Below are 26,160 nucleotides of genomic sequence, written 5' to 3' on the forward strand. Positions count from 1 at the left end.
GCCCACAAGGAGCCAATCATGATGTCTAAGATCTTCTTGGGTTTGTTTGCTACACACTGGTCTTTTCAGGCCAGTTTTTGGCATTCTGTAGGTCTAGTTGACTTGATTCTCTAACTCAGTTGTTCTCAAATTTCAATGTGCATGAGAGCCAAAGGGCAAGCTTTTTGAAAACACAGTTTCCTGGGTCTCAGCCCCTTAGGTTCTGACTCAGTGTGTCAGGGTGGGGCCTGCACACTGGCAACTCTCAATAGTTCACGGGTGATGCCAAAGCTGCTGGTCAAAGGACCAGACTTTAAGTAACTCTACTCTACCTTCACCTCCCAACACTCTAAAAACACTGGGCTCTAAGTTTCCCAGGTATAATCTTCTATTGTTTCATGCCTTTTGTTTTTTTGAACATGCTGATCCCTGACTAGAGGTGTTTGGTTCACTTTTTTTTTAATTCGAGCATAATTGCTTTACAATGTTATGTTAGTTTCTGCTGTACAACTAAGTGAATCAGCTATATGTATACATATATCCTCTCTCTCTTGGACCCTCACCCCCACCCCTCTGGGTCATCACAGAGCATGGAGCAGAGATCCCTGTGCTTTACAGCAGCTTCCCACTAGCTGACTATTTTGCGCATAGTAGTGTATATATGGTTGTCTGAGGAGGCCTTACAAATAGCTGTGAAAAGAAGAGAAGTGAAAGGCAAAGGAGAAAAGGAAAGACATACCCATCTGAATGCAGAGTTCCAAAGAATAGCAAGGAGAGATAAGAAAGCCTTCCTCAGTGATCAATGCAAAGAAATAGAGGAAAACAATAGAATGGGAAAGACTAGAGATCTCTTCAAGAAAATTAGAGATACCAAGGGAACATTTCACGCAAAGATGGGCTCAATAAAGGACAGAAATGGTATGGACCTAACAGAATCAGAAGATATTAAGAAGAGGTGGCAAGAATACACAGAAAAACTATACAAAAGAGATCTTCATGACCCATATAATCAGGATGGTGTGATCACTCACCTAGAGCCAGACATCCTGGAATGCAAAGTCAAATGGGCCCTAGGAAACATCACTATGAACAAAGTTAGTGGAGATGATGGAATTCCAGTTGAGCTATTTCAAATTCTGAAAGATGATGCTGTGAAAGTGCAGCACTCAATATCTTAGCAAATTTGGAAAACTCAGCAGTGGCCACAGGACTGGAAAAGGCCAGTTTCTTATTCCAATCCCAAAGAAAGGCAGTGCCAAAGAATGCTCAAACTACTGTACAATTGCACTCATCTCACATGCTAGCAAACTAATGCTCAAAATTCTCCAAGCTAGTCTTCGACAGTACGTGAACCATGAATTTCCAGATGTTCAAGCTGGGTTAAGAAAAGGCAGAGGAAACAGAGACCAAATTGCTAACATCCATTGGATCATCAAAAAAGCAACAGAGTTCCAGAAAAACATCTACTTTTGCTTTATTGACTATGCCAAGGTGTTTGACTGTGTGGATCACAACAAACTGTGGAAAATTCTGAAAGAGATGGGAATACCAGACCACCTAACCTGCCTCCTGAGAAATCTGTATGCAGGTCAGGAAGCAACAGTTAGAACTGGACATGGAACAACAGACTGGTTCCAAATCGGGAAAGGAGTACATCAAGGCTATATATTGTCACCCTGCTTGTTTAACTTATGTGCAGAGTACATCATGTGAAATGCTGGGCTGGATGAAGCACAAGCTGGAATCAAGATTGCTGGGAGAAATATCAACAACCTCAGATATGCAGATAACACCACCCTTATGGCAGAAAGCAAAGAACTAAAGAGCCCTTTGATGAAAATGAAAGAGGATAGTGAAAAAGTTGGCTTGAAACTCAACATTCAAAAAACTAAGATCATGGCATCCGGTCCCATCACTTCATGGCAGATAGATGGGGAAACAATACAAACAGTGACAGACTATTTTGGGGGGCTCCAAAATCACTGCAGATGGTGACTGCAGCCATGAAATTAAAAGATGCTTGCTCCTTGGAAGGAAAGCTATGACCAACCTAGACAGCATATTAAAAAGCAGAAACATTACTTTGCCAACAAAGGTCCATCTAGTCAAGGCTGTGGTCTTTCCAGTAGTCATGTATGGATGTGAGAGTTGGACTATAGTCCAACTTTTGAACTGCTTTTGAACTGTGATGTTGGAGACGACTCTTGAGAGTCCCTTGGACTGCAAGGAGATCTAACAAGTCCATCCTAAAGGAAATCAGTCCTGAACGTTCATTGGAAAGACTGATGTTGAAGCTGAAACTCCAATACTTTGGCCACCTATTGTGAAGAGCTGACTCATCTGAAAAGGCCCTGATGCTGGGAAAGATTGAAGGCAGGAGGAGAAGGGGATGGCAGAGGATGAGATGGTTGGATGGCTTCACCAACTCAATGGACGAGAGTTTGAGTAAACTCTGGGAGTTGGTGATGGACAGGGAGGCCTGGCATGCTGCAGTCCATGGGGTCACAGTGAGTCACGACCGAGTGACTGAACTGAATATATGGACCTTTGTTGGCAAAGTAATGTCTCTGTGTTTTAAAATGCTGTCTAGGTTTCTCATAGCTTTCCTTCCAAGGAGCAAATATCATTTAATTTCATGGCTGCAGACACCTCCACAGTGATTTTGGAGCCCAATAAAGTAAAATCTGCCACTGTTTCCATTTTTTCCCCATTTATTTGCCATGAAGTGATGGGACAGGATGCCATGATCTTAGTTTTTTGAATGTTGAGTTTCAAGCCAACTTTTTCACTCTCCTCTTTCACTTTCATCAAGAGGCTGTTTAGTTCCTCTTCTCTTTCTACCATTAGAGTTGTATCATCTGCTTATCTGAGGTTGTTGATATTTATCCCAGCAATCTTTATTCCAGCTGTGAGTCATCCAGCCTGGCTTTTGCATTATGTACTCTGCATGCTGCTGCTGCTAAGTCACTCCAGTCATGTCCGACTCTGCGCGACTCCATAGACAGCAGCCCACCAGGCTCCCCCGTCCCTGGGATTCTCCAGGCAAGAACACTGGAGTGAGTTGCCATTGCCTTCTCTGGTACTCTGCATAGAAGTTAAATAAAAGGGGTGACAATCTACAGCCTTGTTGTACTCCTTCCCCAACTTTGAATCAGTCAGTTGCTCTATGTCCAGGTCTAACTGTTGCTTCTTGACCACATACAGGTTTCCAGGAGACAGTAAGGTGGTCTGGTATTCCATCTCTTTAAGATTTTTCTACAGTTTGCTGCAATCCACACAGTCAAAAGCTTTAGTGAAGTCAATAAAGAAGTAGATGTTTTTCTGGAATTCCCTTGCTTTTTCAACGACCCAGTGAATGTTGGCAATTTGATCTCTGATTCCTCTGCCTTTTCTAAACCCAGCTTATATATCTGGAAGTTCTCAGGTCACATACTGCTGAAGTCTACCTAGAAGGATTTTTAGCAAAACCTTGCTAGCATGTGAAATGAGCACAATTGCACAGTAGTTTGAACATTTTTTGGCATTGCCCTTCTAAGGGATTAGAATGAAAACTGACCTTTTCCAGTCCTGTGGAAACTACTGAGTTTTCCAAATTTGCTGACATATTGAGTGCAGCAGTTTAACTGCATCATCTTTTAGGATTTTAAATAGCTCAGCTGGAATTCCATCACCTCCACTAGCTTTGTTCCTAGTAATGCTCCCTAAGGCTCACTTTCTAAGGTCCAGAATGTCTGGCTTTGGGTGAGTGATCACACTATCATGATTTTGCGGGTCATTAAGACGCTAGTAAAGTCATGCTCAAAATTCTCCAAGCCAGGCTTCAGCAATATGTGAACCATGAACTCCCAGATGTTCAAGCAGGTTTTAGAAAAGGCAGAGGCACCAGAGGTCAAATTGCCAACATCCGCTGGATCATGGAGAAAGCAAGAGAGTTCCAGAAAAACATCTATTTCTGCTTCATTGACTATGCCAAAGCCTTTGACTGTGTGGATCACAATAAACTGTGGAACATTCTGAAAGAGATGGGAATACCAGACCACCTGACCTGCCTCTTGAGAAATCTGTATGCAGGTCAGGAAGCAACAGTCAGAACTGTACATGGAACAACAGACTGGTTCCAAATAGGAAAAGGAGTACGTCAAGGTTGTATATTGTCACCTTGCTTATTTAACTTATATGCAGAGTACATCATGAGGAACGCTGGGCTGGAAGAAGCACAAGCTGGAATCAAGATTGCCGGGAGAAATATCAGTAACCCTCAGATATGCAGATGACACCACCCTCATGGCAGAAAGTGAAGCAGAACTAAAAAGCCTCTTGATGAAAGTGAAAGAAGAGAGTGAAAAAGTTGGCTTAAAGCTCAACCTTCAGAAAACTAAGATCATGGCATCTGGTCCCATCACTTCATGGGAAATAGATGGGGAAGCAGTGTCAGACTTTATTTCTTTGGGCTCCAAAATTACTGCAGATACTGATTGCAGCCATGAAATTAAAAGACGCTTACTCCTTGGAAGGAAAGTTATGACCAACCTTGACAGCATATTAAAAAGCAGAGACATTACTTTGCCACCAAAGGTCCGTCCAGTCAAGGCTATGGTTTTTCCCGTGGTCATGTATGGATGTGAGAGTTGACTGTGAAAAAGTTGATCGCCGAAGAATTGATGCTTTTGAACTGTGGTGTTGGAGAAGACTCTTGAGAGTCCCTTGTACTGCAAGGAGATCCAACCAGTGTATTCTAAAGGAGATCGATCCTGGGTGTTCATTGAAAGGACTGATGCTGAAGCTGAAACTGCCATACTTTGGCCACCTCATGCGACGAGTTGACTCACTGGAAAAGACTCTGATGCTGGGAAAGGTTGGGGGCGGGAGGAGAAGGGGACGACAGAGAATGAGATGGCTGGATGGCATCACCAACTCTGTGGACATGAGTTTGAGTGAACTCCGGGAGTTGGTGATGGGCGGGGAGGCCTGGCGTGCTGTGATTCATGGGGTCACAGAGAGTCGTATACGACTGAGCGACTGAACTGAACTGAAATGAAGATCTTTTTTGTACAGTTATTCTGTGTATATTTGCCATCTGTTCTTAATTTTTTCTGCTTCTGTTAGGTCCGTACTATTTCTATCCAATAAAGGATCGTTGCATGAAACGTTCCCTTGAGCTCTCCACTTTTCTTGAAGAGATTTCTAGTCTTTCCCATTCTGTTGTTTTCCTCTATTTCTTTGCATTGTTCATTTCAGAAGACTTTCTTGTCTCTCCTTGCTGTCTTCTGGAACTGAACTCTGCAATTCAGTTGTGTATATTTTTCCCTTTCTTCCTTGCTCTTTACTTCTCTTCTTTCCTCAGCTATTTACAAGCCTCCTCAGACAATGACTTTGCTTTCTTGCATTTCTTTTTCTTTGGGATGGTTTTGGTGACTGCCTCCTGTACAATGTTATGACCATCTGTCCATGATTCTTCAGGCACTCAGTCTATCAGATGTAATCCCTTAAATCTGATCATCACCTCCACTGTATAATCAAAAGGATTTGATTTAGGTCATACTTGAATGGCCTAGTGGTTTTTCCTCCTTTCTTTAATTTAAGTCTGAATTTTACAACAAGGAGTTCATGATCTGAGCCAGTTTTGTGTAGCAAAACAGTGTGGCACTCAGCTCCCAGTCTTGTTTTTGCTGACTATATAGAATTTCTCTATCTTCAGCTACAAATATAATTAATCTGATTTCTGTATTGACCATTTGGTGATGTCTATGTGTAGAGTCATCTCTTATGTTTTTCAAAGAGAGTGTTTTCTCTGCAAGCATGTTATCTTGATGAATCTCTGTTATGCCCTGCTTCATTTTTCACAGCAAGGCCAAACTTTCCTGTTTTTCCAGGTATCTCTTGACTTCCTACTTTTGCATTCCAATCCCCTATGATGAAAAGGACATCATTTTTGGTGTTAGTTCTAGAAGGTTTTGTAGGTCTTCATAGAACTGGTCAACTTCAGCTTCTTACGCATCAGTGGTTGGGACAAAGACTTGGATTACTGTGATGTTTAATGGTTTGCCTTGGAAAGAAACCAAAATCATTCTGTCATTTTTGAGACTGCACCCAAGTACTGCATTTTGGACTCTTTTGTTAACCATGAGAGTTACTTCATTTCTTCTAAGGGACGCTCTCACAGGAATGTAAGCTCCCTTAGGACAGAAATTTCTGTCTCTTAGTTCACTAGAATAGCCCAGAATAAGGCCCCAGAATAAGGCCTGATCAATGGTAACTTTTTGATGAATAAGTGAAAGAAGCCAGTCAGGGAAATGAGAATCAGAAAAAAAAAAGCCACAGACATAAACAAAGGAGACAGTGATAGCTGTACAAACTGGCTTTGCTAATGGATGATGCGAGTCTAAGGCTTAATGGCTAATGACTAATGAGCTGCAAGTTCATTTATGTTTTCCCAGCACTAAGCCATATCTTATTCATATTTATACCTTTTTAGCATGCAGTAAGCCCCAATGATTGAATGGCAAGATACACTTAACTAGGGACAAGAGGACCTTAGGAGGAATAGTAATAAGCAAAGTTGTAGACTTGATGGAGACCTGGAGTTGACCCTTATAAAGGAGAAGGTGTTTTCTAATATATGTTTGTCTCCACAAAGAATAAAGTTAAACACCTCATTCATTTTCCAAGACCATTGAGTTCCATTAAGTATTGATGCTATAGCTATCTTAAAATAGGTACATTTTCACAGTTGTGGAAAAGGCTTGAAACCACAAGCATCACCACTACATTTACCAGTTGTCACCAAGAAGGCATCACTGACCAATTGGGGCTGGAGAAGAGGGAGTGGGGACTGCTGCTTTGTTAGAGTAAAACCACTTGAGAAGAAAGGAATGAGGCAAGAGCTTCACATAAATCATATCCCATTTTGTCCCCTTGGGTTCTGTTTTTAGCTAACTGAACCATCTGATAGAGTAGAACAACAGTGACGATAAGCATAGTGTCATTGATTTAAAGGGCCTGTGAGCTCATGCTAAATGCTTTAAAGCCATGTCACTGCATAGAAGAAATTCTAATTTTCTTTCCTTTTCTAATCTTTAAGGTAAAAACTGTGACTTTGGCCCTCTGTGTTCCTTTTTTTTTTTTTGGAGTATAATTGCTTTACAATGTTGTATTGATTTCTGTTGCACAACAAAGTGAATCAGCTATATGTATGCATATGTCCCCTTCCTCTTGAGCCTCCCTCTCACCCTTCCCCATCCCAGCCCTCTAAGTCATCACAGAGCACCCAGCTGAGCTCCCTGTGCTATACAGCAGCTTCCCACTAGCTTTCTGCTTTACACACGAGAGTGTATATGTCAATTCTACTATCTCAATTTGACACCCCCTCTCCTCCCCACGCCTTCCCCCACCTCTGTGTCCACAAGTCTCTATGTCTGCATCTGCTAAAGTCTCTATTCCTGCCCTGCTAAAATAGGTTCATCAGTACCATTTTTCTAGATTCTGTATATGTGCAAATTGCCCCAGGCCATACTACTCCCAATAGTAAAGAATCCGCCTGCAATTCAGGAGACACAGGAAATGTGGGTTCGATCTCTGGGTCAGGAAGATCCCCTGGAGGAGGAAATGGCAACCCACTCTAGCATTCTTGCCAGGAAAATTCCATGGACAGAAGAGCCTGGCAGGCTACAGTCCACGGGGTCACAGAGTTGGATGTGACTAATTGACTGCGCACATACTAATCCCTGCTGGTATTGAACAAGGAAACTGTGAATTTTCTCTGTGTCCTGTTTATATGCTACACTGGATCTAAGCAATGATCATAAAGTATTTATAAAAGTATCGTTGTGTTAAGAGCAACATATCAGACATTCAGAAAATTAGAAGCAAAGTAAGTCATAATCTGCCCCCCGGGAGGTTTACCATCTGAGGGAACCAATGCAGAGCAAATGGAAACCTTAGCTGTGCTGGCTGCCTGCCGGTCTTTACGAAGCAATGGAGTAAACAGAACTGCCTTGACCTGACGATGATGTCATTCATACAGAGGGCTCTTCAGATTGAAATTAGATCAGCCGCCTTGAAGTACAAAGCCAACTGACCTTAGTTTTAGTAGCAGCCCTCCCATGACATCATAGCAACAGTCTTTCAGATCCCTGGAGCTAAGCCCCATCTTTCTAATCTTGAGAGTGGGAGCTTTTTCACCACTTCAGACTCCACAAATGCCAATCTGGAAAAGTCCCCCATTTCCATCTAAAACATGCCATTATTTAAGAAGTTCTGACCTGGAGAGCTCATTGAAAGTGATCATTAATGATTCTGTACTTATCTTCCAGACATGTACACACACAAACACACACACACAAACACACACACACAAACACACACACAAAAAAAACGATTTGTTTGTCTTCCTCTTTCTGCAGCATTACAGGATTTACCCAAACCTGGCTTGAATTCCAGCTCACCCAATTCTTGTTTAGGCTCATAACAAAACGTGTTTTTCTTCGGTGGGGCTTCTCTGGTGGCTCAGATGGTAGAATATCTGTCTGCAATGCAGGAGACCTGGGTTTGATCCATGGGTCAGGAAGATCCCCTAGAGAAGGGCATAGATACTCCAGTAATGTTGTCTGGAGAGTCCTATGGACAGAGGAACCTGACAGGCTACAGTCCATTTGGTCGCAAGAGTCGGACACGACTGACCAACTACACTACTAAGGGTTCGGTACATTCCCAAATACATTTTATCTCTATCTCTTACGTTGCTTTCCTCATTTATCAGTAATGTGTTCAACTCACAGTTCATTCAAATGAGAAAACACAAGAAAAATGAAAGCTCCATCTTTTTGCTTTATTTTACTAGTATGTGTGTGTGTGTGTGTGTGTAGTAGACATCTCTTACAACACAAGAGGTTCAGGTCCTCTTCTCCTTTGGAGAAGGAAACGGTAACCCACTCCAGTATTCTTGCCTGGAGAATCCCATGGACGGAGAAGCCTGGTAGGCTACAGTCCACGGGGTCGCAAAGAGTCGGACACGACTGAGCGACGGAACGGGAACGGTGTGTGTGTGTGTGTGTGTGTGTGTAGTAGACATCTCTTACAACACAAGAGGTTCAGGTCTAGCTCTGATCAAATAGTCTTGCCTGCAATAACCACAAGCAGTAAGACCTGATGCCCAGAAAATTTTTTAATCCTCTAACCCAACTCCAGCATAGTAATAATTTCATTTAATTATAATATAAGAACCTGGTTTTATAACCATGCCTGGGGCATAGTTTCAGGAGTTCCTGGTGAAAGTGAAGGCAGTTCAGTTTTCACTCAGTAAACTTTTTTATTCCTCGCAGATCTACCATGAGTTCCTATATGTTTCATTATAATAAAAGTTGGAAAGCAATGTTGGCCAACATTTATTGTGCCTTTACTATGTGCCAGCTCTTTTATATGCATTACCTCATTTAATCCACCCCAAAATTCTAATGCAAATTTTTTTTTGTTTCTCCATTTTATAGATGAAGAAATATGGGGTTAAAAATATAGTCTAGGATGTACATCTATAGGTCCAACTGATATTTTATGAGAATAAAATTATATGATCGATATAAAAATGCTGTGAGAAGTTAAATTACTATGCAAAAGTGAGGCAGGAGAGTTCTATCAATAAGAGAATGTGTTTATTGGGTCCTTGTTCGCCAGGCTTGCCACAGTAAATCATGATGAAATTTAGGCCCAGCTCCAACCTTATAAGGGCTTCCCTGGTGACTCAGTGGTAAAGAATCCACCTGCCAATGTAGGAGATGCAGGCTGAATCCCTGGGTCAGGAGGATCCCCTGGAGGAGGAAATGGCAACCCACTCCAGTATTCTTGCCTGGGAAATCCCATGGACAGAGGAGTCAGGTGGGCAGGCTACTGTCCATGAGAGCACAAAGAGTCAGGATGCACCTGTCTTGTAATCCCTAGGTTTTTACTTATGCATTCCATAGCTTCCATTTCTCAACCATCCAGTTAAAGGCTTTGATTGGAATTGGAGGTGTTAAGTGTGGATGGAGTGTTCAACACTAACCTTCTCCTATTCCTGGAATCAATAGATCAGTGGTGTGTTATTTGTGACCTCTTCCCTTCTCACATCCCCAGAGATGAGCAGGCACCTTTGGGGATAGTACACTGTGGAAATTTTCAGGCATATAGACTCGGTCCACTGAGCCAGCCTTCAGGACAGAAATCAGAATCTTGAAAGCTAAGAGACCAAAGCCAACACATCAACAATCTGGTTCTTTTCAAGATCATCTCTTCTCAAATACCTGACAGATATAAGTAAGTTTAGAAGAGTGACAGCAATTATTTTAGCAACAGAGAGAAGTATATAACAAATGCTTTTTGTGCCTCTTGGGTTGTATTTTCATTTTGTTTAATTTTCATGTTTAGGTGAGAAAGAAATTAGGGGGGTATGTTTGTCTGTACTATTTATATAGCATTCTTGATTTCCAGTGGCAAGGTGTAAAAATTCACAAGCTAGCCTGAATCTCAGAGGCACCAGAGTCTCATTTTGTATTATTCTCTCAGTCCTGTCATTAGTTTTAGTCTTTAAATGCCATAATCCTTTCCAGGGAGCTCCCATCTTGTGAACAAATTGAATTTTCAAGATATTTTTTTTCTCCAATCACTGTTTCTTCCATAAACATTTATTGAGGACTTACTATTTATTGAGGATTTACTCTTCTAGGTGCTGGAATTAGAGTTAAGAACAAATAAATCAGGCAAATAATCCATACATGAAGTCTAATTAGAGGAGAGAGGCAATAACAGTATAAATAAGTAAATTATATCGTATGCTAGAAGGTGATGCGTACTATGAGTAAAATTAAGCAGGGAGTGCTGTGGGATGGGAGTTGCAAGTTTAAATAGATTTTCTAAGGAAGGCCGCATTGAGAAGGTGACATTTGTGCAGACTTGAAGGAAATGAAACGAACTCTGTGGAAATCTGGAGGAAAATGTTCCAAGATGAGGGAACAGTAAGTGCAAAGGCCCTGACACAGCTGTGTCAGGCATGAGCAGAAAGAACAAGAGGTACTGGCATAGTAGTTGATGTGCTTGGAGAGGTAATAATAGGAGCCAGACCCTGTAGGGTTTTGCAAACTATCGTGGTGACTTTGGCTTTTACTCTGTGTGGAATGAGGGGGCTGCTCAATGGTTTTAAATAGAAGAATGATAACAATCTGATTTCAGTTTCTTTTAGAAACAATATTAATTGTGGAACAGGTTCCCGGAATGACCCAGCAAAGACGGATAAGTGCATAATGCCATTGAACTCAGGTGCTAATCAAACTCTAAGAAGCTGAGCTCAGAGCACTGGGTTCAGATCCCAGAGGTGGGGCCTCAACTCATAGCTCAGTTGGATGACTTTGGGTATGTCCGTTAACATCTCTGAGCCCTATTTTCCTCATCGAAGAAGTAAGGATAAGCAATACTGGACCATGGTTTTATTTTGAGGCTCAAGTGACTATGGAACATAGAAAAACTCTGTAGATGATGATAAAACATTATATGAAGTTCAGGGGGGTGGTGAGAGTATCAGCAGGTCTGGTTCTGTCATTATCATTTCAGGGAAAATGAAGTCCAGAACCTAAGCCAAAATGCCAGGAATGCAACCTTTGCTTTCCCCTTACTTCTTATTAAGTAGCCGTGGAAATGGAGCCTCTTTCTTCTTCAGCACCAGAGGTCAAGGAGAGAGACAAGGGCCCAGCAGATCTCAACAGAAGGTGCCAGTAGGGCTCCCAGTGGATCAGTCTTAACTTACAGGGAGTTTGCAGACTGGGGCCTCCCTGCTTGATGGACCTGCTGCCAAGAGTCTGTCCTGTGAAGCATCACATCTTCCCTTCCCGTTCAGGCCCCCGGCCACAGGGCTGTCTGCAACATGGGCAACTTCTCCAAATAACCACAGCCTCTTCTTCCCACCAGGCATTCCTCCTACGGAAGGCTCTTGGACGACCACGACTACGGGTCCTGGGGAAACTACAACAACCCTCTGTACGACGACTCCTAACAAAAGAACGTGGCCGGGATGAGGAATAACTGTCTTTATTTATCAGTGCTTATCCAGTAGAATTAATAACAAGTACCTGAGGCGCCTTGAGCGACAATCCTGTTTTGTTGGTTTGGTTGTTTTGTTTTCTTCCTCCCTCTCCTCTGGCTGCTACAACTTCTCCTTTCTGGTACCAAAAAAACAAAAAACAAAATTATTTAAAAGTGAGTGGAGTCTGATATGCAGCGGACATGGGCCAACTCTGAGCCGTCCAGGCTGGACGCCACGGTGGTGATGTCTGTACCTAGCAGGGGTCCCACCGAGAGAAGAACCGGAAGAGGGATGCATCACGTTGTGTCGTCAGGGGTTAATTTTAGGGGAATTTGCTGTGTGTGGTATTTCTTAAACTTTTCTTTATGAAATTACATTAAATCTCGATGAGGGGAAAGGCCATGAATGCTGGGAGGAGTTCGCCCTACAGGTAAGGAAGCAGGGGTTTCTCAGATTCCTTTTTAATCTTGGTTTATCTGGTTGTGTCTGATCGGATACCTGCTTGGTTCTGCAAGCTGGAGGCCAGCTTCTTAGCTGCCTAATTAGGGAGAGAGGAAGCAAGAAGGTGCCCTGGAGGGGACCAGCCGGCCGAGTACTACTACAGAGTAGCAGACTGCTGTCGGATCTCAGCGTGCCAGCTCCCCGGCCATCCCTCCAGGCCATCTGTGTCTGCTAAGGATGCCCGGTTATCTAGCCAACCGCAGCTGGAACCCCAGCCCACAAGCTTTCAGTGGAGTTGCGGTTCCACAGGAGAAAGCTGTGCAATGAGTTTAGTTGTAGGAGAGAAAGGGAGAGGTGTGTGGAGTGAGTATAGGGTGGAGGGGGGAGGCGTGGAGAAGAGTGGGAGGGAAATGGGGGCAACATGCATTGAATACCTCATTAAGGAAGGTAGGATCAGCCTCCAGTGACCGTCAGAGACATCCGCTGCCTGGAGGAACCTGTAGAATCCTTGCTTTCTACCCACAAAGGAACTGGTTCACTGCCTTACTGTCTGTTGGATAACGGCTGTTAACTTTTTTTTTAAAGGCATTAGTTTTTCTGCAATTACTCAGTGAGCCTTTTCCATTGGAAATGGACACTGTGATTAATCCATTTATTTTTCCCAAATGCTTACCTTGCTAATTCTGCCGTTTAATAAATGAACACCCCTGGGTACACAGTTTTAAAACCCTGTGTCACAAATTTTGAGAAAGAACTGATTGTCTTTGCGGTCACCCATTTCCAGCGGTGTTCTCAACAGCAAGTAATTTCACCCCACTGCCCCACTGGGAACATTTGAAAATACCTGGTATAATTTTTGACTGTCACCTCCTAAGGGGTGCTACCAATGGGTAGAGGCCATGGATGTGCTCAACATCCCACAATGTAGAATATAGTCCACCCCAACTGAGAGTTATCCGGTCGCAAATGTCAATAGTGCCAAGTGTGAGAAACCCTAATTTATTGCGATGCCCATTGTGACAAAACAAGATGTTCCAGGTTAGTGATAGTTTTTACTTTTAACGAAATGATTCGTTAAATTTTTATCTGAAAAAGTATTCAGTTTGTTGGCGTTGTGTTTAAAGTATTTAGTTTGATGAGTTGTTTTGCGCATGATTACCTTTTTATTTCTCTGTGTTTTCTAGATAGATTTTATTTCATGGCTCTAACCCTGTCCTCCTGAAACACCTGGTAATAGCAACTGGCATCTTATGTCTGATTTCATGGAGTACAAAATATACATTAAGTTCTGTTTCAAAATGTGTTTGACGCTATCATACAGAATGTGAAACTGCATTTTTAATTTCTAAACTTGGACCTGCTGCCATGACTCTGTTTAGTTTCCAGAAACTTGACCTTGGACTCATCCAGTCACTCGCTGTGACCCAATGAAGTACTGACATGAAAACGGCCACTGCCAGGCAGTTCTAAACCTCTCTGGTGTCAGAAATATGAGACCTGTGCTACTTTCCACAGCCTGCCAACCCCCAGCTCTGAAAGAAATTAATACTAAACTCCCTAGGTACCAAAGGAGAGTAAGCAAACCCCAGAAGTATTTTATAACAGGAGGAGGGAATGAGAAGTAGTCTTCCAAGAATTCTCATATTTCTGATTATAAAAATTTGTAAAAAGTGGACTTTCTCAGAAAAATGGCCAGGAATGACCAAGGGTGCCCCCTTTTAGCAATGCTTGGCCTGAATAACTCTCTCTTTCCTACCCACAGCCTTCCCCCCATAGGCTTTCTGTTTGGTAAAGGACACTTCAACAAAAACAAAGGACATTCCATATATTTTCTTTACACTCGGACACAGATATGTTGACAAAATGTCTATGAAGCCTCTTTGGAGAGGTGGTCTTCTGGATGTTGCTTCAGTCAAAAACACTGGGTGAGAAGGACCAGCCTCTTCCCAGGGAATCCTGGCTGATTATAAATCAGTGGGTCAGCAAGCAGCTTTCCTCACCAAGGCTGCTGTTGTACAAAAGCCTTTGATAGGTTGGTTGCTCTTATGAACTTCTGGATCTTTGTGATAAAGAGAGGGCTCTGGACCTTCAGCACATGCATTCTGCAAGGTGACAGCTTCCCCTAAACACTCGAGAACTCCTTGTTATGTTAGTAGAAAATACCTATGAGTTGAACCTTATTTTGCCAAGAGCATTTTTCTGTTTTTGAGTTGGCCAAAAATGTTAACAACTGCATTCAACACACGCACACACACAAAACATATGCCAATGAGTGACGTCCTTTATCTCAGGGAGCGAGTCTGTTCAAGGTCTACACAAAGGAAATGACTCCCATGCGTCTAAAACAACCACATACCATCCAGGCACTGGACTAGTCAGAAAGTGTGAGAGAGAATGTCACTCACACCAGAAGAGCCCCTTCTAGAATATAGGTTACAAATGCTGACAGAATGGGCTTCAACCTTGTTTTGTTGTGGCCCCAATGAAGGCTCCAGCCCTCCCTGGACGTCCGTGTCTTCGTTTTTTAGGCGGGTGTGATGGCGTCCTATGGACCTCACCCCATGCTACCTCACAAATCTGTTGTGAGGATTAATGAAGTCATGTCTACAGTGTTTTCAGTTTCTGGATAAAAATATTTATAGACTTTGCAAGTATTACATAGATGTATAAGTGATCTTGGTTTCTTGTTTGGTGTGTTGTTTCTACTTAAGTGTGTAAAATGACACCTGTATAGTAGCTACATACAGACAGCTGTTAGAGCTCTGAGCTGTGCCCCAATGCCACTGCCTGACTTTCTGGGACCACGAAGGATGGTTTCCATCCCTGAATGAAAGGATGACCCAGGACACAGGTCTCACAGACTGTTGAGTTAGGGTAACACTCAACACTCACTGAGCGCTAACAGCCGTGGACCTGGCCTTTACCATCACAAAGTCCTCTGAGTTCTTTGTGGAGTTGATTTGGGTTTACCATCATCTGTTTGCCCTTTGTCTTGCTTGCAGGGGTGCATGGTTCAATCCTTCGCATCTGGGAAATGAATTTTGCAACTGGGCCAGATGCTAATTTGCACGTTGTTTCACCTTCTTTGCCTTTTACCTCTTTTGGCAAATGAATGTACCATTTCAACTTTGATTTTAAAGTGCTAGTTGATATTGGTAATAGTGCTAACCAAGAGACCAATGCCAGATTGCTTTCTTGGGGTAAGCCCACACCATTTAAAGACGGAAAGACGTGCAACTTCTTTGCTATTTGATGTCATTGTATCTACATTTGTTGTAAGACATATTGCATACTAATAATAATTAAATCAATTAAAGTTCTTAAAAGCTTGCATCTGACAGTGGTGATTCACATTTTGCTATGTTTTGTTATTCAAGCCATTTGGTTGCTGTACTCGGTACTACTTGCATTAAGCAACCGTGGCTCATTCTTAGAGAAAATTTATCCCACATCAATAAATAATACTTTCTACAGAGTGGGAAGTTCTCTCTGATCTTGAAACAGAATTGAAAGATGTCAGGAATGAAGAAACTTTCCAAGCAGTGATTTTACTCTTAACTATATACCATGCCTTATAAAATAGTTCTAAAAAGAAACACTTTGATTCGATAAATAGTCATATATAACAAGTTATATTAAGGTGGTAGCAGTACATTTGATACTTGCTTTGTTCTCCTTCAAAAACACTCAGCATACCCATCCTATCTGACAGTGAAATAGTAGGCAGTTTTAATCATCCAGAATATTATTTCCACCCCCAGAAGCCAACCAAAGCCGGTTCTAATTCTGAAGAAAACGGCAATAGCAAAGCCTGGGCATCTCACAACATAGGAAAGAAAGGGATACACTTGCAAACTCTAGAGCAAGTTGATTTGATGGTGGATTTAAACTTAAGGTCAGACTTAATATGTTTAGATACCTGCCTTCCAGTGCCACAACACGGAGGATTGATGGGGAGAAGTCAAGATGGACAAGGAGGACAAGACATGATCACTGATCATTCAGAGGACCTGCTGTGGGCCCGAAAACAAGTCATAACTCCATTATTCCAAGCTTGCCTGCACAGGTTTGGTCAGAAAGCACATTAAGTGTGCATAGAAAGGAAAAGCCTAATAATAATTTGTAGTTTTCACATCTTTTAAATTATTGGGTCAGATCAATTTTTTCCCCTGTAGCATAGCTTTTCCAAGTCAAGTCGTAATCTGTTTCAATGATTGAGTAACCTATCTCCAATCTTTTACTCTCCTAAAATTCAACAGTGTGCCCCAATAGCTAGTAGCTATATTGTGATTTTTGTCAGAAAGGATTGAGTCGTAAGTGACAATTAAAAACACTGATCAAGGGATTTCCCTGGTGATCCAGTCGCTAGGACTCTGCACTACCAAGGCAGAAGGCCCAGGTTAAATCTCTGGTCAGGGAAGTAGACCTCATATGCTGCAACTAAACATCCCACATGCCACAACTAAGAGTGGACAGAGCCAAATAAATAAACAATCAAAAAATGACAGCACTGATCAAACCGGGAAAAACACTTAAAAGATCTCTTAAAGGATGTAGTCTCTGGTGTATGTAGAATGTGCTTTGTTTTCTGGACCAAAACAGTATTAATCAGTTCTAGTCAACAAATATATGGTGTTTCTATTTAAGCAAGACACTGAATATTTACTATTAAAAAATGAAGTAATGCATATTCATGAGGAACTTTAGGGGCCTGTGGACAGCTGTCTAATGTATTCCTTGCATTACCTCTAGTGGTTTTCACACTCTCGTCATCTTACAGATGAGGAAGCTGAGGTTCTAGGATATCAAATTCATTCATGCATGGACTGAATCCTTCTGTCTGCTCCATAATGAAAAAGATGCCCTCTGCTGTCCATGTATTTACAGTTTAGTAAGTAGCAAAGGTGGAAGTCAAACCAAGTCTATCTGTCACCAGACCACTTTCCACCCAAGGGACTGGTATCTGATGTAAATATAATCCAGGTCTTAAGACTCTCACATCCCTTGCAAAGTCCCCCATCAGCTATTTCGGGCAATCTCAAGAGTGCCTGGCATGTAGCCCAGAGCAAGCCCAGTCAGCTCCCAAGCACATGTCCCCCTGCCAGGCACTGTCACCTTGCTGCTGACTCCTGCTGCCCCGCCAGGCTGTGTTCTCTGCCAAGGAGGAGACTGCCTCCCCTCATCCCCGATCTGCTAGGGCACTGCCATTGCCCAGGGTTTTAGTGAAAACCTCACTCTTATTGTCCATTTGCAGCCTCATCGCTCTCCACAGGAGTCTAGCATAAGTCCACAGGAGCCTGGACTCGGGAGTGCTGCCCTCAGCATCACTGACCCCACTTATCTGAAGCCTCCATCACTGCACTAACCTGTCTTTCCTTAGCATCATTGTAACAATTCTTCTCACATAGCACTTACTATGAGAAAGATACTGTTCTAAGCATTTTACATGGATTAACATCCCATGGGGTAGATACTGTTAATAGCCCCATTATACAGATGAAGAAACTAAGGTCTAGAGATTGCCCTAGGTCATGCAGTTGGTAAGTGGTACGGCAGGATTCAACTGTCACCAGTGGACCTCCAGAGTCCATGGGCTCGGCTACCTCCACAGAAACCTGACTCGGTGCCAGAGATTCCTGCCACAGATGCTGGGCCAGCCATCCCAGTGAACCCAATGGGACTACCTGAGGCCAAAGCTGGGCAAGATTCCTACCTCTAAGAAGGTTTCTAGAATAGCCAGAGGGACCCACTCTTTGGGCATCTGACCGACCAGATTCTGAGCTGCCTCTGTGTAGATTCTGGCACTGTCAACCAAAGTCACCTACCAAAATCACCCAACCATTATAATAACAGCAAGGACTCCAGGGTGACCCTTCCCTGTCACCAGACCACACAGCCGCTACGTTGAGACAGTCCAGACCGCCATCTTGTTCTCCCACTGACTACATCTCCCTTGGCACTCAGACAGAAGTTGCTGCAACAAACACTGCTGGTCAGAGTGTTGAAAAGTTCCAGTCAGTCAGAGGCCAGGTGTTGCCAGGTGGTATGAGAGACACATGACCACACTCAGCCCCTGTGCCAGGACATTCAGCATTGTCATGGGGGTTCATCAGGGAAAAAAGAACAAAACAAAAATAAAAAAACACTTTTCCATGAATTTCTGGGATGTTTATTAAAATCTTAATCTGAAGTTAAGAATTTCAGATAGAAATGAGAGTCCTTTTAAAATTTTTTTGAAGTATAGTTGCTTTACAAAAACCCAAAACAGAACTCTGGTATGACCCAGCAATCCCACTCCTGGACATATAGCCAGAGAAAACCATAATTCAAAAAGATACATGCACCCCAAAGTTCATTGCAGCACTGTTTACAATAGCCAGAACATAGAAGCAACCTAAATGTCCATCAACAGAGGAATAGATAAGAAAGATGTAGTACATATATACAATGAAATATTAGCCACAAAAAGGAAAGAAATGAGAGTCTTACACAAGCTTTGCAAGAGCAGAAAGCCAAAAGGTTAGGCAAGCCGTGCCGGGTAACTGCTGACATTCCTGGATCTCTGAGAGGCTGTGACATATCAGGCTGCGGCTGTGAGGTAGACGGTTCTTGGGAGCTCATGGAGAAGCGAAACTGCCTATACATCTTGACAGCAACAGTTTCTGGAGAATGGCTTTGCCTTGTCCATATCATACCTGAGAACTACTTGTGAACAAGCTCTAGCCAGAACCCCACAGGAAAGGAGATTGCAAGACATATGGTTCCTGCCTTCTCTGTATTTCAGAGGACAGCACGGTAACAATTCTGAGCTGAATATAGAGAGCAGAGCCCATCCTTTACCCCAGGTTAGAACCTCCCCCAAAAGACATAACATCATGTTATTCCTAACGTGATGCAACTGTCCCTTATACAACTAAGGACACACTCACTAGCCCCTGAAAAAGAAAGACACCAGCTCCCATATGTCACTTAACCTCCCAGAATATTTCCTCCTAGTTCAGGTAAAATGATTGCTCTTCTGTGAGTTAAATGCCAAATTACAGGGTTAACTGCTTTATATTAGATAAAGGGGGGATGAGAAAGGAGAGAAAAGGGACTGATTAATATATATACCTATAAACCTGTCAAGTCTAGGAGGAGAATATGCATAGTTATGAAACACTTCCTCTCCATGTCCAGTCACGTGGCACATTGCTATCTGCAGCTTTCTTCTCCCACTTCCCATCATAGGCTCTTTTTGTTCTCAATCAACACCTCCTCTGGTTGTGGTTCTTTCCGTGGCAGGATGATGCAAATGTTCTGTCAAAACGTGAGTACAACTTGGGACTGGAAAAAATAAAAGAACTCCTGGACTGGACACTGTTTTTATAATGCTACTGCTTTGTCTTGCTCATAGTCATTAAATTTATATATATATATATATATATATATATATATATATATATATAGCTGTTACTTCTATTTTCTTTATAAAGACAATAAATGAGGTTTTATGAAACCACAAAATACATATATTTTTAGTTTGACCTAATTTTTTGACCTGCACATTATGTGACATCTTAGTTCCCCAACTGGGGATCAAACCCATGCCTCCTGCTTTGGAAGTACTGGACCACCAGGGAAGTCCCAAATTTGACCTAACTTTTAAATGAATGGGGGGAGGGGAGACAGTTCACACTGAATATAATGTGCCAAATACTCTCCTCTCCCTACTTTCATTGCCCTTCCCTCTCTCCTCTGCCCAGCCCTCCAATCCACCTCATCCATCCCAACAGATAGGAAAAAAAAAAAAAAAGGTTGGGGGAGAAAATAGAGAAAGGGTTTAAAATCCCTTTCAGCACTTTGCCTGCTGCAGACAGAGCCATGGTCATCCCTACTCCCATCCACCTACCTACCAGTGACTTCCAGATCCCCACCTCTATCTGGAGTCTTCTGAGGAGAAGGATGAAGGCTTCAGAAAGCAGGAGCATGATAAAAGACCCACTGGGATGAGCAGGGGAGAGGAAAAGAAGGGTTTCCTTTCATTGATTCACTTTCAGCATGGAAGTTCCAACAGCCATACTGCCCTCCCTTTCCCACCAGTCGCCCTCCCTCTGGGGAAGAAACTCCAGGCTGTAGATGGGTTTGTGTGCTCAGTCACTTCAGTTCAGTTCAGCTCAGATCGTTCGCTCAGTCGTGTCCGACTCTCCGCGACCCCATGAATCACAGCACGCCAGGCCTCCCTGTCCATCACCAACTCCCGGAGTTCACCCAAACTCATGTCCACAGAGTCGGTGATGCCATCCAGCCATCTCATTCTCTGTTGTCCCCTTCTCCTCCCACCCCCAATCCCTCCCAGCATCAGAGTCTTTTCCAGTGAATCAACACGTCGCATGAGATGGCCAAAGTATTGCAGTTTCAGCTTTAGCATCAGTCCCTCCAATGAACACCCAGGATTGATCTCCTTTAGGATGGACTGGTTGGATCTCCTTGCAGTCCAAGGGACTCTCAAGAGTCTTCTCCAGCACCACAGTTAAAAAGCATCAATTCTTCGGCGATCAGCCTTCTTCTTTGTTGTTGTTGTTGTTGTTAAGTCACTTCAGTCGTGTCCGACTCTGTGTGACCCCATAGGCGGAAGCCCACCAGGCTCCCCCATCCCTGGGATTCTCCAGGCAAGAACACTGGAGTGGGTTGCCATTTCCTTCTCCAACGTGTGAAAGTGAAAGTGAAGTCGCTCAGTCGTGTCCGACCCTTAGCGACCCCACGGACTGCAGCCTACCAGGCTCCTCCATCCATGACTTCTTCTTTAGTCATGTACAATTCTTTGATACCCCATGGACTGTAGCCCCCCAGAGTCCTCAGTCCATGGAATTCTCCAGCCAAGAATACTGGAATGGGTTGCCATTTCCTTCTCCAGGGGATCTTCCAGACCCAGGGATTGAACCTGCATCTCCTGCATTGGCAGGTGGATTCTTTAGCACTGTGTCACCTGGAAGCCCAGTAGATGGGTTTCAGTTCAGTTCAGTTGCTCAGTCGTGTCTGACTCTTTGTGACCCCATGAACCGCAGCACACCAGGCCTCCCTGTCCATCACCAACTCACGGAGTCCACCCAAACCCATGTCCATCAAGTCAGTGATGCCATCCAACCATCTCATCCTCTGTTGTCCCCTTCTCCTCCTGCCCTCAATCTTTCCCAGCATCAGGGTCTTTTCAAATGAGTCAGCTCTTCACATGAGGTGGTCAAATTATTGGAATTTCAGCTTCAACATCAGTCCTTCCAATGAACACCCAGGACTGATCTCCTCTAGAATGGACTAGTTGGATCTCCTTGCAGTCCAAGGGACTCTCAAGAGTCTTCTCCAACACCGCAGTTCAAAAGCATCAATTCTTTGGCGCTCAGCTTTCTTTATAGTCCAAGTTTGCTGAGCCTCAAAAACAAGCTCTGGAGTGATATGCTATGGAATGAAATACAGGTTGAGTAGCCCCCAGTGGCAATTAGCCTCAGGTTCTGAGGCCCAAGGGCTGTTGGAATGATTGAGCTCTCTGCTGCTGACATCCATTTCAGGAAAGCAGCTGAGCTCACCAAGCGGCCTTCCTCATGCCACAGCCTTGAGACTTTTGTCACCTTCCAAAGGTTCTCAGTATCACCTGGCTGCTGGCCCTCTTCTCCTCCAGGATGGAGAGGCTGGATTTTCTGTCCATCTCTCATAGGCCAGTTTCAATGTCCCCATCACAGTTCAGGTACATCCCTGAGCTGGTGTCTCAGAGACTGGCCTTTTGAGTCATCACAGGGAGCGGACAGATGGCTCTTCAGTAAAGAAAGGCATCATCATTCTTTCTAAGTCTCTCTGAGCTTGGTAGCTGGTTCCCTGGAAAGTAACAGACTATCAGTCTAACCATAGTCAAAACCACAAGGAAAGGAAAACCAGAAGGCTAGATTCTGCCCACTCACCATCCTTTCCCCATTGGTCCTTCTCCACACTTCAGACATCAGTTGTAAAAAGAAAGGAGCCTTGGGGAATCCAGGCTGCTACCTGATGGAGGCATACGGGATTGGAGACCAACAGAGAGCCTCTCGTTTGCCTTGTTAAAGACACCATGATTTCCCTAAGGATTAGATTGTGACAGACTTGTAGCACTGGAAGCAAAAATTTCATTCATTCATTTACCATTCAACAGAGTATTCGCTTATACATTTTATATAGAAACCAGTGAAATAAGGCATGATCCCTAGGATAGTATTCATCCCCAGAATGCTTTTAGTCTAATCAAAGAGTCAATCCTGTGATTCCATTCAAAGCAGTGGGCACCTTGGTAGTATAATGTGCAGGGGACAGTGGGAGCACAAAAGAGGGTGAAGTAAAAGGACTGAAAGTGTCCTGACAAGTTTATTTTCGTCTTCTTTATTCCCAGATATTTCCCTGCTCCCCATTTCCCTTTCCCTCCACCCTTACTCCCACACCCGTGACTGCCTAATCAATTCCCTGAACCTGAACTTGCCCCCGGGGGGGCTCTTTCTCTACAGATCCATTCTTTGCTGTCATTCCCAAATTTTATTTTGAAAATTACTTTGTCCTCTTACCTGACCCCTGACCCATCTGTACCAGGAGTCCTGGCCTCTCCCAATCCAGGTCACAGCCAGACAGGCCCTCTGTTCCAGGGTTTGTCACCTCCCAGCAATGCCCCAGCTGGAACCTGGTTAGAACTGTGTCTATAACTGTGGAAAGAATGCAGGAGAGAGAAGAGAAATGAAAGATGAGACAAGTGGGTTGGGGAAGGGAAAAAATCCTCATTTCTTCATCTTGCCACAATTTTCTGCTGCTGCTGCTAAGTCACTTCAGTTGTGTCCGACTCTGTGTGACCCCATAGACGTCAGCCCACCAGGCTCCCCCGTCCCTGGGATTCTCCAGGCAAGAACACTGGAGTGGGTTGCCATTTCCTTCTCCAATGTGTGAAAGTGAAAAGTGAAAGTGAAGTCGCTCAGTCATGTCAGACTCGTAGCTACCGCATGGACTGCAGCCTACCAGGCTCCTCCGTCCATGGGATTTTCTAGGCAAGAGTACTGGAGTGGCTTGCCATTGCCTTCTCCAATGATTGCCAAAGAACCAAACTGCTTCTCCTGACTGTGTGCTCAGAAGGAAAGGAGACGGGAGAAGGGGAATGACAAGCATTGAATACCTGTTAGGTGCCTGCACCATGAGGGAGGTATTAAAATCTATTTAGAGACCAGGAAACTGGGGCTCAGAAAGGTTAAGTGACCCTCCCATGGTAACAGAGCTAGAAAGAGACAGTCTTGATTTCCACCCGGAACTTCTTATTTCAAAGTCCATTGTCTCTTTGGTATGATAAGGCTTCTTAAACTTTAATGTGCATCCAGATCACAGGGGAGCTTGTTAAAATTAAGATTTGGGGTTTGGAGGCGGGGCCTAAATTCTGTATTTGAAATAAGCTCCCAGGCAGGGCTGATGCTAAGAGCTCCAGGCTGCCCCCTCACTGTAAGCAGCAAGGCCCTGGGAAATGAAGCCTTCTCATCATCCCTGGTAAACCTCATGGGCCTTACCAGAAGCAGTTCCCCACAGAGGTGATACACCACCTCTTGACCCTAGGGCAGCAATGTGTGGCAGCATAGGTTACTCTGATTTTCAGTCATTGCTATGACAATAGAATTACCGGCATTCCGTATCCAACAGTCAAGGATGCTATAATACACATCCAACCACACGTGAAACAATCCAGGCTGATTTTCTAAGGGCAGTACTGCCCGGCACAGAATCATCCCGCCTGAAATTCTTATAGCTTCCTCACCAGAGAACTCCCAACAGCAGTGTCGGGTGGTGTGCTCTGCTGTCAGGCACCATCTCCTTGCCTGTCTTATCTCCATTTACTAGTTCTCGGTCATTAGAAACATCAGCTGTGCCCTCCAGCTGTTCTGCTCAGAACTGTCATTAGTGACAGCTGCTCTCTGGGATATCAGGGCACATGCGTGAGTGCATGAGTATCAATGCCGCTTCTAGAACTCCAACACGTCAACAGGAAAGATGATCCAAGGTGGGCCTAGTCAGAGAGAGGGGTATGTTCACATGCTTCCGGGCACCCCCGAAGAGCACAGGGATGTGGCTGTCACACAAACTTGGATATTTTAGGAAAGTAAGCAGGCCAGCTGATGAATTCACATCATGCTGCATTCCACCAGAATTTCAAAAGGGATTTATTCAGAAGATGGGAAAGGAGCTGATATCTACGAAGCTGCTGCAATGTGTCAGAAACTGGACAGATGCTTTACAAATATTATTTCATTGCATCTGAGGCATGGAGTAGTCATTACAAACTCAAACTCTGAGCTGGAGTGTCTGGGTTTGAATCTCAGTTCAGCTAATTACCAGCAGTATTACCCTGAAAAAAATTTACACTCTGAGTTCCTCAATTTCCTCATCCATAAGGTGGGTAGCAGAAGGGTACCTGTCTCATTAGGCTGCTATGAAAGTTAAATCAAGTAATACATGCAGAACACAGACAAACTCTCTGCTTGTTAAATAAAGTAGTCATGCAAGAGGAATTCTTTTTCCATATTTTAAAGATGAGAAAACTAAGGTTTACTCAAGTTCGGGCACCTACAATCTGGAAGAACCTATCTGATCAACCATAATGAAAACTAATATTCACTGAGAACTTACTATGTACCAGACACTATTTTAAGTAATTTGGTGGCATCAGCAGACTCCATCCTTACAATCACTCTAAAAGACAGGTATTATTAGCCCCATTTTGCCATATAAATAAACTGACTTACCCTTAGATACATATTTGGTTGGGCTTCCTTGGTGGCTCAGTGGTAAAGAACCCACCCGCCAATGAAGGAGACACAGGTTTGATCCCTGGGTTGAGAAGGTCCCCTGGAGTAGGAAATGGCAACCCACTCCAGTATTCTTGCCTGGAAAATCCCATGGACAAAGGAGCCTGGTGGGCTACAGTCCGTAGAGTCAAGAAAGAGCCGGACACAACTTAGCAACAGATTACTGGTAAAAACCAGCACAAAAAATAAACCCACAGTTAGGTCTCAGTTCTGCCAATTACTAACTCTGACAACCTTGGACATACTACTTAATCTCCCTCAGCCTCAGATTCCTCACCTTAAAAATGTAGATGATAATATTTACTTGGCAAGGTGCTTATGAAGACTAAATGAGATCCTTTATCCATAGTCTGTCTGCATATTAAGTGCTGCTCGATGACTGTTAATCTGCATCTCTTTTCCTTTCTCTGCACCTCAGAAGGATGACAGATAGAGAAGCAGATATTTTATATGGCTGAGTCCCTTTGCTCTTCACCTAAAGAATCCACGTGCAATGCAGGAGACCCTAGGTTTGATCCCTGGGTTGGGAAGATCCCCTGGAGAAGGGAATGGTGAACCACTCCAGTATTCTTGGCTGGAGAATTCCATGGACAGAGCCTGGTGAGCTACAGTCCATGGGGTTGCAAAGAGTCAAACATGAGTGAAAAACTAACACTTTCACTTTTACCCCAATACAAAATTAAAAGTTTTAAAAAATAAAACATGAGAAAAGAGAAAGAAATGAAGGTATTATTCACACATTGTTTACAATCAAGCTTCTGGATGACAGCTGAGTCCCAGACTCTTGAATTGGAGCTTCATTCCATAACATCCATTCCATATAATTAAAATATCAAATAATCATGGGGGGGAAACCCTCCC

General features: G+C 43.5%; 1 protein-coding gene and 1 long non-coding RNA gene across 2 annotated transcripts in view; one reads left to right on the forward strand and one right to left on the reverse strand.

Moving 5' to 3' along the window:
* Positions 1-15,804, forward strand: part of PARM1 (prostate androgen-regulated mucin-like protein 1) — a 131,494-nt gene extending 115,690 nt beyond the window's left edge. Inside the window, exon 4 of the mRNA XM_055434739.2 lies at positions 11,911-15,804. Within this exon, the coding sequence (XP_055290714.2) occupies positions 11,911-11,995 (85 nt within the window). The 3' untranslated portion in view covers positions 11,996-15,804. The remainder of the gene's footprint in view (positions 1-11,910) is intronic.
* A 6,716-nt stretch (positions 15,805-22,520) lies between these two features.
* Positions 22,521-26,160, reverse strand: part of LOC148777877 (uncharacterized) — a 67,107-nt gene continuing 63,467 nt past the window's right edge. Inside the window, exons 2-3 of the long non-coding RNA XR_016037382.1 lie at positions 23,029-23,163; positions 22,521-22,553 (exon numbers count right to left, since the gene is read on the reverse strand). This is a non-coding gene — a long non-coding RNA (uncharacterized LOC148777877). The remainder of the gene's footprint in view (positions 22,554-23,028; positions 23,164-26,160) is intronic.

The sequence above is a fragment of the Moschus berezovskii genome, chromosome 5 (assembly GCF_049115385.1).
Source record: "Moschus berezovskii isolate FMDL1 chromosome 5, NW_MosBer_1.0, whole genome shotgun sequence".
Taxonomy (NCBI): Eukaryota; Metazoa; Chordata; class Mammalia; order Artiodactyla; family Moschidae; genus Moschus; species Moschus berezovskii.